Genomic DNA, 14,900 nt, shown 5'->3' on the forward strand with positions numbered 1-14,900 from the left:
GGATACTAACATCAGTCTGAATATTTTCAAGTGATGGTTTATCAGTTCAGTTTTGAACCTGCTCTACAACTTCACAGACAGTTGGTGTTTTATTTTGATAATGTTTATTAGACACTCACACAGAAATCTTTACAAAGATTATCTTATCTTATTTCAGATTACAATTATAGCTTTTTCTAAGTATATTACATGAACAGCAGTGGACTCTGAACCACACTAAAGACTACAGAGACATAAACACACGTTACAAGGATCCTATATTTTTCTTGCCATCAATAAATCCCAGCAGTGTGTTTGGGTCACTTAGTGTTTTAGGGTTTCAGACACCTGACTGACTTTGATTCACCTCAGTTTATGAAAATACTTAGAATGCTTCATTCTCTGAGCCCATAAGCTCTCTCTCTGGTTAGGTTATTTAGGATGTGGTTAAGTGTATTTCATATATAAATGTTAATATTTGTAATACTTACAAAGAAAGAGTTGGAGACTAATAAGAGGATGGTACAAGTGAAATCAGCAGTCAGTTGTCACTCTGCAGCTTCTTTCTGTCCTTCCCTGAGCTTTTTAGTGTTGGACCATCTGCCTTCTCCCCAGACAAAGTGTTCTTCTTTGTTCCAGAGAGTGCATCAGTGTGGTCAATCCTACTCCATTCTTCCAGAGCTGTGTGTATGACATGTGTCAGTTCAATGGCCAGCAACATGTACTGTGTGACCAGCTCCAGGCCTACACTGATGCATGCCAGAGCGCTGGAGCCAAAGTCCACCAGTGGAGGACTCCAGACTTCTGTCGTAAGTCCTCAGTAACTTAATATAACAAACTTTCTTTTTTTTCCAAAGAGGATCATCGGCTTCTGGTTGGGGAACAGCACATCCTGTGTGAAGGCAGCATCAAGCTCATGCTTTGGGGAAGCTTACAGTGTGTTCCTGTGGTTCCAAATGTATTTATTGTTTTTTCTATACTTAGAGAATGTGTATATTTAGCAATATCTCTGGTAAAATGTTTAAAGAAAAAACTACTACATGTAATTTTTAGTGACATTAGAAACTGCTGATAATATTACCTGACAGAAACATATACACAGAACTCTTTGGAACTCCAATCTGGACTCTATCGAGTGACTATGACTTAAACCAGCCTCGTACCAGCCTACACCCCTCCTTTCACCTATCCCTGTCTCTATCCTACCCTCCTTTGATTCATCCTCCTGCCCCTCCTTAAATTCATCCTACTCTCCACCCCCTGATTTTGACCATGTCATCCCTCTGTTCCACGCAGCCCTGGCCTGTCCTCCCAACAGCTCCTACTCTCTGTGTGTGAGTTCATGTCCAGAGACATGCCTGGGTGTGGTCGGACCGCCCGGCTGCGAGGATGTGTGTGTGGAGGGTTGTGAGTGTAACCCAGGCTTCATCCTCAGCAATGACAAGTGTGTGTCACTGAAAGACTGTGGCTGTGTGGACACCAGTGGAGCCTATCACCCTGTAAGTGGGAACAACCTCCAAGTTACTTTAATCACAGTCTGTTTGAGCTAAGATCCATACTAACACTTACTTCATCATGGAGTTTAAGTCAGGATATAAAATGACAGACTCTGATGGAGAATATATTGCATTCATTATTACATAACATGTTCAGAACGAGTGTTGCTCTGCACAGGTGTAGGAATATGTGATGATGATTCAGACACATGTTTATGTAGATTTCATCATCTGCTCTTCAGATCAATGGGCTGTGAATGTGTCTGACCTGAATAATGTTTTTGTGGAGGCTTGATGTGTAATTTGCATTGTGTGTTGTGTTTGTCAGGTGGGTGATGACTGGTACTTGGAGGGCTGTGAACAGAAGTGTGAGTGTCACAGTGGAGGTTTCATTCAGTGTCACAACACCAGCTGTAAACCAGTTACTGAGATCTGCCAGCTACATGATGGAGAATATGACTGCCGCCCTGCAGGTAACACTCACACACACACACACACACACACACACACACACACACACACACACACACACACACACACACACATACACACACACACAGCTCACAGGCCAAGTTTCCTGTGTGGCTGCTGGATTAAGGTGATATTACCTGAATATTCTCTACTAATGTACAATATCAACTGACAAGAATGTTCAGTGGGACCTGCTTTAACTGTGCTGAGGTAGGTCCTGGTTAATTTGTGGGAGATAAAGCCCACCAGTGTGAAAACAAACAGTACAGAGTACAGACTCCTCACACTGAACTCTCACCTTTCTTGTCCAGGAACTGGTATCTGCACAGTATCCGGTGACCCTCACTACACCACCTTCGATAAACGCACCCACCATTACATGGGAGCTTGCTCCTATACCTTGACCAAACCCTGCAACGTTTCTTCTGACTTGCCGTACTTCACCGTGGACACCCAGAATGAGCACAGAGGAAGTAATAAGAAGGTTTCCTACGTCAGGGCTGTGGTGATCAACGTGAATGGTGTGACTGTCATCCTCGGCAAAGGCCGCACAGTCCAGGTAGGTCACCTGACAGAAAAAGTTTGGTTTAAATAAATGCATGCACATACAGACAGTGACAATCTACTCTTCGTCCATCATCAGAATAAATATCTCTCTGTTCTTTAGGTCAATGGGACAGTGGTTGTCCCACCTGTCACCTCAATCAGTGGAGTTAAGATCTACTTGAGTGGGAAGTTTGTTGTCCTAGAGACCTCCTTCGGTCTTAGGGTGCGTTTTGATGGGAACCACCACGCTGATGTCACCGTGCCAAACTCCTACAATGACGTGCTCTGTGGCTTGTGTGGTAAGAACCAGTGTTTGTTAGTTATTTATTGGCTGTGTCCCATTTCAGGCATTACTCTAGACATATTCATTATTTATTTTAACTACTGGTTCCAGTCTAAAGCTTGCCTAAATTTAGATGTCCAACCTAAAACTACCAGTAACCAAATTACTGTGCTGACTAATAACTCTGTAGTGAGTCTCTATATTTGTTGCCTCAACAGGAAATTTCAATGGAAACCCAAAAGATGACAACTTGAAACCAGACAATACACCAGCTGCTAACACCAATGAACTGGGAGACAGCTGGCAAATTCCTGACCCACGGCCTGAGTGAGTCACATCACAGAATAGAAAAATACAGAACTGCACTCTCCAGTATCAATCGTAGACAGTGCACATAATATAGAATAGTGGCCCAATTTACCCAATTGGAAAACATTGGGGTAAATGTTCTCCATTCACTTTATTCTGTTCTAATAAATCATCCACCTCCTCTCAAGCTGCACCAATGGTGGAGGACAGGAGGACTGTGATAAAAAAGTAGAGGAGGAGGCCAAGAAGCCCACCAGCTGCGGCATGATCACTGATCCCAATGGTATCACACACACACACACACACACAACAACACATATACACAATGTAATTAGATATATTCTAGACTAGCTCAGATCTCATCATTCTCAAAAGAATACATAAAAAATAATGATATTGGTTTGATACTAACTATGGCTACTATTGCTGTAGAAAAGAATAGAAAAGAAATATTGTTTATGTGGGAGCCCAAAAAGTCATTGGTTGGCCCCTAATACTACTAATATACTAATACTATTAATAGAGATACATACTGAAAATGATCAAGTAAAATCAGTTTGCCTTGGTATTCACCTCCTCTATGTGTCGTTTATCTCAACCTCAGGTATCTTTAAGCCCTGCCATGCTGTTGTGCCACCCGAGCCATACTTTGGAAATTGTGTGTATGATATGTGTGCCACTGGAGGTCAGACCGTGGCTTTGTGCCAAGCCATAGAGAGCTACGCTGACATGTGCGCCGCTGCAGGAGTCCCCATCGTATGGAGAAACAATACTTTCTGTCGTAAGTCTGTGTGTGTGTGTGTAAAATATAGACATATAGTCATGTGTTATGTCATGTTTATCACTAATATACAATACAATATTTATAGGCAGAGAGGACCCAAATACAGACTCAAAGGCAGGAAGATTCCATGGAGATAGTTTAATGTGAAAATAAACAGGCTTACAGGCAGTATGTGTCCCAGGGTCACATCTGCCTGTCTTGAGATAAAAACGTCCAAATTTTGACCCCAAGGCCTATAGTTTAAAAATGAGAAATTACATAATATTACTATTTGGACAGACTGACACACAATATATCAGTAACCAAATTCTTGCCACTGGAGTTGGAATATGTGAACAAAATATATATATATATATAAAATATGCAGCATTACCTTTGAAGATATACACATCTATCCTTTTTCTTAAGAGATTGATGAAAACTTTAAAGCTGTGTAATTTACAAATTACCTTGCAAACATCCCTTTTTTGCAAATGTCCTCCTCCCTCCAGCTCTGAAGTGCCCCCCAGGTAGTCACTACACCCCGTGTGGCCCCGCCTGTCCCCAGCCAAGCTGTCAGGACCCTTCAGGCCCCGGTGGCTCCTGCAACCAGCCCTGTGTGGAGGGATGCATCTGTAACCCCGGGCTAGTCCTCAGTGGAGACAAATGTGTCCCACTCAGTGAGTGCGGATGTACTGATGGAGACGGAAAGTACAGACCGGTGGGTTTTCTTGGGTGGAACACTCAATAGGATTTATTTGCTGTTTCTTGTATACACCGATCAGCCATAACATTATGACCACTGGTGGATCAAGTGAATAACATTGGTCATCTTGTCATCTGGGGAGTTTGGAGCCCAGGTCAACAGCTTTGATTCTTTATCCTGTTCTTCAAGACATTTCTGAGCAGTTTTTGTGGTGTGGTGGGAGCATCATCCTGCTGGGGAAGGCCCCTGACATTGGGGAGTGTTGTTGCCATTGGAGGGGTGTGTGCTTGGTTTGTGACAATATTTAGGTGGGTGGTACGTGATAAAGTAATGTCCAGATGAATGTCAGGACCAAAGGTTCCTCAGCAGAACAATGTGTTGTAACGAGATAATCGACTTCATCCACCAGTGGTCATAATGTTATGGCTGATCGGTGTATATATGTTTGAACATGTGTTACACTTACTTACTTGCACTATTGTTCTCTCTCTGTGTGTGTGGGCGTAGATGGGAGACACCTGGTTCACAGAGATGGATTGCTCAGAGCGCTGTAAGTGTAACGGCAACAACAACGTCACCTGCGAGCCGTGGCAGTGTAGCCCTGCACAGGAGTGTAAAGTTGTGGAAGGAGTACTGGACTGCCACTCTACAGGTAAACTCAACAATACACTGAATGAACATTCACTACACCTGAAGCTGTGTCAGTAATTGAAGAATAATCACAAACTGATCATTTTCCATCTTAAAATACATTGTATTTTGATTCATAGTTTTATAGTTTTGTTCAGCAGTTTCTACTCACCTGTCACTGATTAAATCACCTAATTCATGTTTTACATTTACTGAGCCTCATTTCTCTCCTCAGGTAAAGGAGTGTGTCACGTGGCTGGAGATCCTCACTACTACACCTTTGATGGTGTGATGCACACATTCATGGGCACCTGCACTTACACCCTGGTGGAGGTATGGGATGAATTTCACCTTTACTTCACTTTTCTTTTTCAGCTTGATACACACTTGATACGTGTTTGCCCCTGACTGGTGTGCCTGCAATGAGACACATAAAAAATAAAAACACATTGTTTCAAATCCTTTTTTTTAATCCTGTAGGTGTGTAACACCACCAAGGTAACTCCCTTTAAGATAGTTGCTAAAAACGAGGAGCGTGGTCAGCCAGAGGCCTCCTACGTTCGCTCTGTCAAAGTCTACCTGCCTCATAATACTGTGGTTGAACTGCAGAAGAGCCGCAGAGTTCTGGTAAGGTTTAATGGATATAGGGATATAACTGCATAAAGCAGCATACTGAATTGATCAGTAGCTGACTGATATCTGTGTCTCTGTCTTGTCCTAGCTGAATGGACGACGAGTGCGAACCCCAGTTTCCATTGACTTGGCTGGAGCCAAAGTGATAACCAGTGGATCCTACAGTCTGCTAGACACAAACTTTGGTCTGCAGGTGAAGTTTGACGGAGTCCATCATCTGGAGATAACTGTTCCCGGAGAATACTTCAACAAGGTATGAAGACGTCAGAGCAGCCAAGTTCCTCAGCGTTAAGTTAGACAAACACAAAAGGTTTAACCAATCGTGTCATTGGTAATTGTAGTTGCTTGTTGTTTTACTGAATTACGAATGCTTTAAGATGCAAGCTTCGTTGAGGTTGAGTAACTCTTTCATCCTCCTGTCCAGCTGTGTGGCATGTGTGGGAACTACAACCACAACTCCTCTGATGACAACTTGATGCCCAACAAGAAACCAGCCAAGGATGTGATTGAACTGGGCAACAGCTGGAAATCAGAAGGCGACAGTGATCCAGGGTCAGTGGATTACAACCACTACACATGGGTTAGGGTTAGTAGGCATGTAACCGTTCTCCACATCCACAGTTCTGTCCTCTGTATCATGCTACAAGATTTTGGATGTTTGTATCATGGTATCAGTTCCAGAGTCATTACACCACTAATGATCAATGCAGTCTGAGGTCATATCCCATAAAACTCAGTATTTAGCTCTTCTGATGGTAGAAATGACATTTTCTGGTCAGTACAGTTACCCTAACTTACCCTAACCCTAACCCTAATCCTACTATTTCACACAGCTTTGACACATGCAAATATATTGAGAGAAATGAGCTCAGGTAAATGCAATTTGTTTTGACTTGATGATTGATTTCAGTTGAACTGAAATCTAAAATAACATAATTAACAGAAAGAATGACAATGGCGCTTCATGATATCTTTAATCTATTGTTTATCTCCTTTTGACAGTTAACACCATGTTCACAAATATGGTAGATCATTTTGCATCTCTTTGTGGTCATTTGAGTCTCTTCATACAGGCTCTGGTAATCAGTCCATGGTTACATGGAAGTCACAACAAACTGACAATTTAGTGGGGTCTAAACATGTTGGACTGTAGTTGCAATTAATCAGACACAACATCAGTAATCTTACTGATCCATTGTGACCATTGGCAGATGAACTTGAGAAAATTTAGGATAGCATAAGTTCATACATTAACTAAGTCACTCAGCGACAGCACTGCAACATCCCAAGCCTGCTTAACCCACTCATCCAAACATTCTCCTCTAGCTGTCAGCCAGACACTCGTCCAGACATCCACCCCAACTGCACCTCAGAGGAAGAGACGCTGTTCGAGGCTCAGTGCGCCGAGGTCATCCTCTCTGACCTCTTCAAGCCCTGTCACTCTCTAGTGCCCCCCAATGCTTTCCTGGGTAACTGCATCTATGACATGTGTGAGTATGACGGCATGCAGGCAACTCTCTGCGACAATGTCGAGGCGTACGCTCAGGCCTGTCAGAGCGCTGGAGTCACCATCAGCTGGAGGAACAACACCTTTTGTCGTAAGTTGCAACAATCTGATCAACAATTTATGTAAAAGATTCTAGTTTTATTCTTTCCATACTCACTTCTCTTCCTTTTCCGCAGCCCTTCCCTGCCCTCCCAACAGCCACTATTCAGACTGTACTGCACCCTGCCCCCCAACCTGCTCTGACCTCTTCCCCGTCGTCTGCCACCTCCCCCCAACCACCTGCGTGGAGGGCTGCCAGTGTGATGCTGGATATGTGCTCAGCGACAGCAAGTGTGTTCCTCTGAACAAATGTGGCTGTCTGGACTCAGATGGAGAGTACCACGATGTGAGTGAAGCCAAGTCCATACTGCTGCTGGCTGATAGTTCAAAACAGAAACATCCTGAATACCAATATTAGATAATATTCCTAGGCTTTTTCTTGAAAAGAAAGATAACATTCAGAGGTAATTATGGAGAAAATAAGAATTTCCTGGAATGAAAAACATTTTTTAAATTCACCGTAAATGTTCATTATTATTCATTTATTTATTGTTTGTAATCGTATTTTCCATATACAGTGATCAGCAATAACATTAAAACCACTGACAGGTGAAGTGAATAATATTGATCATCTTGTTACAATAGAATGTTCTGCTGAGTTCTGGTTTCCAGCAGGGGGGACCTGCATGATATTAGTGAGATCCCACAAATGCTGGATCAGATTGGAATCTGGGGAGTTTGTGGGCCAGGTCAACACATTGGGTTCTTTTTTGTGTTCCTAGGGCCATTTGTGAGCAGTTTTTGTGGTGTGGTTGGAGGACTGTACTGCTAGGGGAGGCCCCTGCCATTGGGGAGTGCTTTTGCGCTTTTCAGTTGCGCTCAGACTGAGTCATTATTGTCACTTTCAGTGTTATTTTAAGCATAGTGCCAAGTAACATGGGCAATTTGTCTCAGCACCACTGATGCCCCTTTTCCACCAATATGGATCAGGTTCTGTTCCCATTTTTGAACCAAACATTTTGAACATTTCCACTAAAAATATATTTCTGGTATAAATCATGATGACATCAGTGGGCATGTCACCATGTATTCTATAGGGTGGAAAGATGGAGAAGGCAACAATGGAGAGGGCATATAAGAAATCACCTGAAAAAATTTGCCATTCACCTTTGTCTTCCTCAGTGATATTTAATGGCAGCTGGCATCCAAGTAGCTGCATTACCACCATCTTATGGAGTCAGTCAGATCTGACATTATCCTGACTGCTAAACTTTTCCCTGTTTCCTGCAAGAAATTGATTAAGCATCTTCTGTCCTGTTTACTTACACCCCACTCAAGCATGTTCTTTAATTTCCTTCCTCTCATCCCTAATCTTTGCATTTCCTCCATCATGTCCTTTCTGATGGATATCTATCACTGCTGGCGATAACACATTCTACAGTTTCTGGTACACTGCTCACAGAGACCAGTTGAATGCCTCCCTATCGAAATGAGCTGAATAGATGTAGTTAATACTGACCACAGAACTGGTGGAGACACAGGCTGGTTTTGCCAGATAGAATCCAAGAAGCCTGAATAGAACCAGTTCAAGAACCAGAGCTAATTTTGGGGAAAAGGGGAAAACTGAAGGTCCTCACAATCAGGTGTAAAACAAAAACCTGTGGGCGAGGAGGGATGAAAGGAAAGTTTGTCAAATGAAGCAATACAGCATTGTATTTAAAGTCTACCTGATGCTGACATCAAATAATCTAAATGTCGTATGTGTGTGTGTAGGTTGGAGACTCGTGGCTGACAGATAAATGTGCTGACTCGTGTACCTGTAACCTTGGTGGCAAAATCACATGTAAGGACCACAGCTGTAATTCAAACTCAGTGTGTGCCCTGGACAAATATGGAGACTTCTACTGCAAACCCACCAGTGAGTCCACCACTTTGAGAGGCTTCATCTGTCATACTGCTACATGTTTTAACTACAGAGTACGTTGGTTGATCTGCACCCCATTTTAATCATTTAATCGGATTTCCTTATCACCCTCAGAGTTTGACAAGTGCAGCATTTCTGGGGATCCTCATTACAGGACATTCGACGGTTTCACCCATCACTTCCAAGGTCCCTACACCTATGTCCTGACTCAGGGCCACAACCTGTTGGCCTCCCAGTCACCCCTTGTGGTGAGGGGGAAGAACATCAGACGTGGGGGCAACAGGAGGGTGTCATTCCTGGATCAGATGTACATTGATGTTTATGGCATCAATGTTCGTTTCATGCAGAAGAAGAAAGTGCTGGTCAGTGGTTTGTCTTCATCTGATGAAAAGCACAGCTTATTTTTTGCAGTTTGATATGGTAAAAATACACTATCTCCTCTAGGTGAATGGGGAGCGTGTTGCACCTCCTCTCAGTCCAGTTGATGGTTTGACCATCACAATGAACTCCAGACAGGTCCAGCTTACCACTGACTTCGGACTCACTGTACGTTTTGACGGCAGCAGTCGCGGAGGTAAAAGCAGAAAGCTCTGTCCTCACTAACTGAGCCCATCTTTGGCTCGTTAATGAATTAGTTGATTTATCTGCTCTGTGTCTCTGTTTGTGCATCAGAGATTGTACTGCCCAGCACCTATAAGAACTCTGTCAGAGGGTTATGTGGAAACTATGACGGCATCACCAGAAATGAGTACATGAAGCCAGATGGGACGGTGGTCAGGAACCTGAACGCATTCGGAGAAAGCTGGAGGGTCAGTGACCGGCAGGCCGACAGTCTGAAGATCTCCAACCTTCCTCACACAGTCCATGCCCATAGGTAGGACCACAACTAGAGTCACCTTAAATATGGTTCCTTGACATTTTGGTACTAGTTCAAAGTGAGTCCTGATTAGAAACAAGGTTTTACTTTTTCCTGAAACTTTTGTGCCTTTCCTGCAGAATTCTTCAGGTTGTGATCTACAGAACTTTAGTCACATGATAACAAGTGATCATTCATCCCAGTCAGATCATGACCTTTATCTTTATTTATTAATTAATTAATTTATTTATTTATTGATTTATTATTAGCAGGTTCCTTCACCGTTGGACCTGTAGATTATGTTTGCAAGCTTTAGAAAAGGCAGCAAGTGAACAAGGGACCATGACTATCCACAGCAGCTAATGGATATGTACGGTCAGGGCTCACAAATCAGTTCTTAGAAGGGATGCTGGATAAGTGCTCAGTGCAAAAAAGGTTGTAGGTTCAAGCATTTTTACATTGTTAGTTTGCCAGCTCTTTTATTCTGTCATCCATCTGGAATTCTTGACGGTCAGACATGATGAGGTGTGGTAGCACGTCTTACTACTCCAGTTTGGCATTTTCAGAGACCTAAGGATCAGTACCTTGCATTGTTACATATTGCTGTTTCTTAAACCTCCACATCTTGATAATAATTAAAGGTCCAAACCTCTGTTTCCTCTGTCCTTCCCTACTCTCGTTTCCTCAGACGAGATGTGGACACTGATCCAGACTCAGGATTTGAGACATCAGACTGCTCTCAGTCTCAGCTCAATGATTACAACAGTGCAGCTCAGTGTGGAGCGCTGTCTGATTCCAAGGGACCTTTTGCCGCCTGCCATGTCACCCTGCCACCCAATCCCTACCAGGAGTGAGTATCTGAGTGTGTGTCTGTGTGTATGTAGAGAGGGTAGCAATGTCGTTCTAATTTGTGCAATTACAATAACACCCCTCCTCCAAGTTGTCCCTGTGTTTATTGTGTGTGTGTGTCTTTCCCTCAGTGACTGTGTGTTTGACCTGTGTGCTGAGCGTGGCAGTGCAGCACTGCGCTGTGCCAGTTATGAAGCGTATGCTGCAGCCTGTCAGGAGGCTGGAATCAAACTTGGAAAGTGGAGGCAGCAGCTGGACTGTGGTAAGAAGCTGAACATGCATAAGAAGTTATGCTGCATTCAGAATGACAGTGAAGAGATTCTCAGCACAAGAAGCATGTTAGAATGAGTGGTATCACTGAAATAGCCTGTTTACCTCAAATCATGAAAACACCTCTGGCACCTCTGGAAGACTCTGCATCTGAGAACAGAGGTAGAGTCTTCATGTATTGTTCCAGAGTAGAGTTAGGGTTATCATGAAAATAATTATATTGTTACTTTGACAAAATTGAATGTGGACTCTATATATAGAAAATAGTGACAGGAGAACATAGCATAGTGCAGATACCATGTAAAATGGTATCAATAATACAGTGGTGGTAATAATAGTAATGACAATTAAAGTTGTACATGCAATAGTAACTGTAATACTAGAGGCATCTCTAATAATTATTAAATATAACAGCAGGTGTTGAGTGGAGTTGTAGGATCAGACTCTACAGACCCTACAGCTCCAGAGGCAGAAATACCTGCAGAAAGAGACAGAAGAGGAGACAGAGACGGGAAGAGCACAATACTACAGGAAAGGGGAGATACTGTTAGAGTTAGAAACATGTAACATGGGATAAGAATCCATACTGTAGAGAGAGAGAGAGCGAGAGGAGAGAGAGAGAGAGAGAGAGAAGCTCAGTGCATCATGGGAGATCTCCCGGCAGTCTAGGCCTATAGCAGCATAACTAAGGGATGGTTCAAGCCTGAGCAAACCCTAACTATAAGCTTTATCAAAGAGGAAAGTTTTAAGCCTACTCTTGAAGGTACAGAGGGTGTCTGCCTCCCAGACACTGAAATGAGCTAAAACAAGCAAAACTACTGATAATAATGCAGAGATCAATATACCTTTACTCTCATAATGTTTTGTACAGTCACCTACATTCCTCCCTGTAAACTACAACTAGCCTGTTAGAATTCACTTCAAAGTGAACTGTAAAAAAAAATTATCAGACAGTGTTTTGACTTCTGTCTCTCTGTCTTCCAGTCTTCTCCTGTGATGCCAACAGCACCTACTCCTCTTGTATGACACCTTGCCCAGCCTCCTGCGCCAACCTGGCAGCACCCTCTGAGTGTGACACCACTTCCTGCATGGAGGGGTGCCAGTGTGCCAGCGGTTTCGTCATGAGCGAGGGAATCTGTGTGCCGTACTCACAGTGCGGCTGCATCTTCCTCGATAGATATTACCCTGTAAGAGGCCTGCAGAGGTCGCAGCAATTATTGTGTTTGTGTCACTGTGTGATGATGTGATTTCTTTTCATTTCACGTCATTCCTCTCTCCCTCCGTCCTGCAGCTGAAGGAGAAGTTTGTGACTGAGGACTGTTCTCAGCTCTGTGAATGCACCAGCACTGGTGTTGTGTGCCAACCCAAGACCTGCCAGGATGGTTACGTCTGCGCCATCTACGACTTCAAACGGGACTGCTACAGAGGTGTTTATCGGTTTGTGCTCCTATGAGATAAGCTCATCCACTCATTATCATGTCAACTCCCACCATGAGAAATGACAGAATAATGGCCAATCCCTTCGACAACAAACTAATTCAAACTATCATGTCTTGTTTTATGCTGCAGCGAGCCCCTGCCTCAGTTACCCTTGTCTGAATGGAGGGACATGTAAGGAAGTCAGCAACAACATGTACACCTGTCAGTGTGCAGAGGGCTACGAGGGCACAAACTGTGAGGTGGAGATAACATCTCCTCCCAGTGGAGGACTGGGTAAGGCCTCAAGCATCTGCTTTGCTCTTCAGGGAATTAAAAAAGCTAGAATAAAAAAGCTTGTACATTTTCCCACTGATGGAATTTCCAAACTGATGACTAGAGTCACACCATGGTATTTACATGACACAAACATCTGCATCAGGCATAACAATTTAGCAAGAGAAACAACACAATGTAAAAGCATTTTACTAACTATGCAGAGGTCTGATAGAAGGAGTCAACATTTCTTTTTTTAATGTTGTTTTTTACAGAAACAAAGTGGATAATCCTGATTGCTGTTCTGGTCTCAGTCACTGTCATCATTATTGTGACCATCATTGTTTGTGTGTGCAAATCCAAAGCCAAGTAAGTTTTAACTGCTTCTGTGCTGTACAAAACAGTTCTGTGTGTGTGTGTGTGTGTGTGTGTGTGTGTGTGTGTGTGTGTGTGTGTGTGTGTGTGTGTGTGTGGACAGCATACACCGATCAGCCTTAACATTATGACCACTGGTGGATGAAGTGAATAACATCGATCATCTCGTTATAACACATTGTTCTGCTGAGGAACCTTTGGTCACGTGCTTTGTCACGTACCACCCACCTAAATATTGTCACAAACCAAGCACACACCCCTCCAATGGCAACAACACTCTCTCATGTCAGGGGCCTTCCCCAGCAGGATGATGTTCCCACCACACCACAAAAACTGCTCGGGAATGTCTCTAGGAACATGACAAAGAGTCAAAGCTGTTGACCTGGGCTCCATACTCCTGAGATAAACTCCCCATACAGCATATCAATAGCATTATCCTGCTGGAAGAGGCCCCTGACATTGGGGAGTGTTGTTGCCATTGGGAGTGTGTGCTTGGTCTAAACCTGGGAAGATATAAAGCATCTTCTGACATTTATGGGTTAAGAACTTTAGGCAGCCATTTACTGAAAAGGATTTTACACAAAATAATAAGATAATTAATCTGCTGATTTTGTTTGACATGTCTAAATCATTTGATTTTAAACCCCCAAACTTTGGGCATTATGTGTAAAAAGGGCTCTCCCACATAGGTCTTTATTTATATAAACCTACTATAAACTACTACTTTTTTTGGAGTGGGGTGATAATGCTTTGTTTCAGTTCCTTCCTCTAATTTTGACTTGTTTTAGCAGTAGGGATGTGACCATTTAAGAAAAAAGTTTCATTTTCATTCCAGGTCACAAGTTTATGTAATTCAGAAGCTGAAATCATCTCACAGTGGGTGAGAGAAAATTACAAATTCATCACCTTTTGGGGAATTATCTGGGCACATAATGTATTGTTTCAGCACTGGGAAGTTTTGGGGGTGGGGGGTCTTCATTGACTGTCAATCTTTATCTTAATCTTTATGTCCTTTCCTCTTGCCTGCAGACACAACATGTTAATAATGTTCTTTAATCTCTAGTAATCTTTAAGCCTCTCATCTTGGTTCTTTCTCGCCACAGGAAAAAGAAGTGTGAAGAGAAAAAAATCAGCATGAAATCAACAAGTAAGAAAGATCACTATTGTTAACATTCTCTGTTGACAGTCAGACATCATTAGGTGACTAACTATGACAAAACTGAATTGAATTTTGCTGTCTAAATGTGCATCGGTATAGATGCAAAAATACTAAGAATCCCTATATTTCTTCTTGTTGGAATCCTGATGGTGATTATTTGTGCAATTCTAATATCTATCCCTTTTTTCTCTTTTAGGTGTTCCATATACAAACATGAGTGATGAAAAAAATGACAAAGTGACCAAAATGTGATGGCCTGTTTAGAGTTTACCTGAATGTAAGATCTGCTGTACAAGGCAGACAGCCCAGTCTGTTCTGAGGCTTCCTCAGTAGATCTCCAAAGACAAATAAAACTTCATATGCCCATGTGTTACTTTCTTAACTTATCCTTTTGAAGATGTAATTTCAGTCAG

General features: G+C 42.7%; 1 protein-coding gene across 3 annotated transcripts in view; it reads left to right on the forward strand.

Annotated features, from left to right (window-relative positions):
* Positions 1-14,860, forward strand: part of zanl (zonadhesin, like) — a 29,100-nt gene extending 14,240 nt beyond the window's left edge. For 2 of the 3 annotated variants that reach the window (XM_051075483.1, XM_051075484.1), the window contains exons 25-53: positions 619-788; positions 1,276-1,478; positions 1,804-1,948; positions 2,258-2,505; positions 2,614-2,791; positions 2,994-3,102; positions 3,273-3,367; positions 3,689-3,865; positions 4,360-4,568; positions 5,061-5,205; positions 5,419-5,516; positions 5,664-5,810; positions 5,905-6,069; positions 6,241-6,368; positions 7,143-7,414; positions 7,500-7,708; positions 9,136-9,280; positions 9,401-9,648; positions 9,731-9,860; positions 9,959-10,160; positions 10,831-10,992; positions 11,123-11,253; positions 12,246-12,448; positions 12,553-12,688; positions 12,831-12,974; positions 13,229-13,322; positions 14,164-14,208; positions 14,432-14,475; positions 14,684-14,860. In XM_051075483.1, the coding sequence (XP_050931440.1) occupies positions 619-788; positions 1,276-1,478; positions 1,804-1,948; positions 2,258-2,505; positions 2,614-2,791; positions 2,994-3,102; positions 3,273-3,367; positions 3,689-3,865; positions 4,360-4,568; positions 5,061-5,205; positions 5,419-5,516; positions 5,664-5,810; positions 5,905-6,069; positions 6,241-6,368; positions 7,143-7,414; positions 7,500-7,708; positions 9,136-9,280; positions 9,401-9,648; positions 9,731-9,860; positions 9,959-10,160; positions 10,831-10,992; positions 11,123-11,253; positions 12,246-12,448; positions 12,553-12,688; positions 12,831-12,974; positions 13,229-13,322; positions 14,164-14,208; positions 14,432-14,475; positions 14,684-14,739 (4,438 nt within the window). In that variant the 3' untranslated portion in view covers positions 14,740-14,860. The remainder of the gene's footprint in view (positions 1-618; positions 789-1,275; positions 1,479-1,803; positions 1,949-2,257; positions 2,506-2,613; positions 2,792-2,993; positions 3,103-3,272; positions 3,368-3,688; positions 3,866-4,359; positions 4,569-5,060; positions 5,206-5,418; positions 5,517-5,663; positions 5,811-5,904; positions 6,070-6,240; positions 6,369-7,142; positions 7,415-7,499; positions 7,709-9,135; positions 9,281-9,400; positions 9,649-9,730; positions 9,861-9,958; positions 10,161-10,830; positions 10,993-11,122; positions 11,254-12,245; positions 12,449-12,552; positions 12,689-12,830; positions 12,975-13,228; positions 13,323-14,163; positions 14,209-14,431; positions 14,476-14,683) is intronic. The other variant, XM_018671095.2, reaches the window with a different exon arrangement.
* The last annotated feature ends 40 nt before the right edge of the window (positions 14,861-14,900 follow it).

This window comes from Lates calcarifer, linkage group LG14, assembly GCF_001640805.2.
Source record: "Lates calcarifer isolate ASB-BC8 linkage group LG14, TLL_Latcal_v3, whole genome shotgun sequence".
NCBI lineage: Eukaryota > Metazoa > Chordata > Actinopteri > Centropomidae > Lates > Lates calcarifer.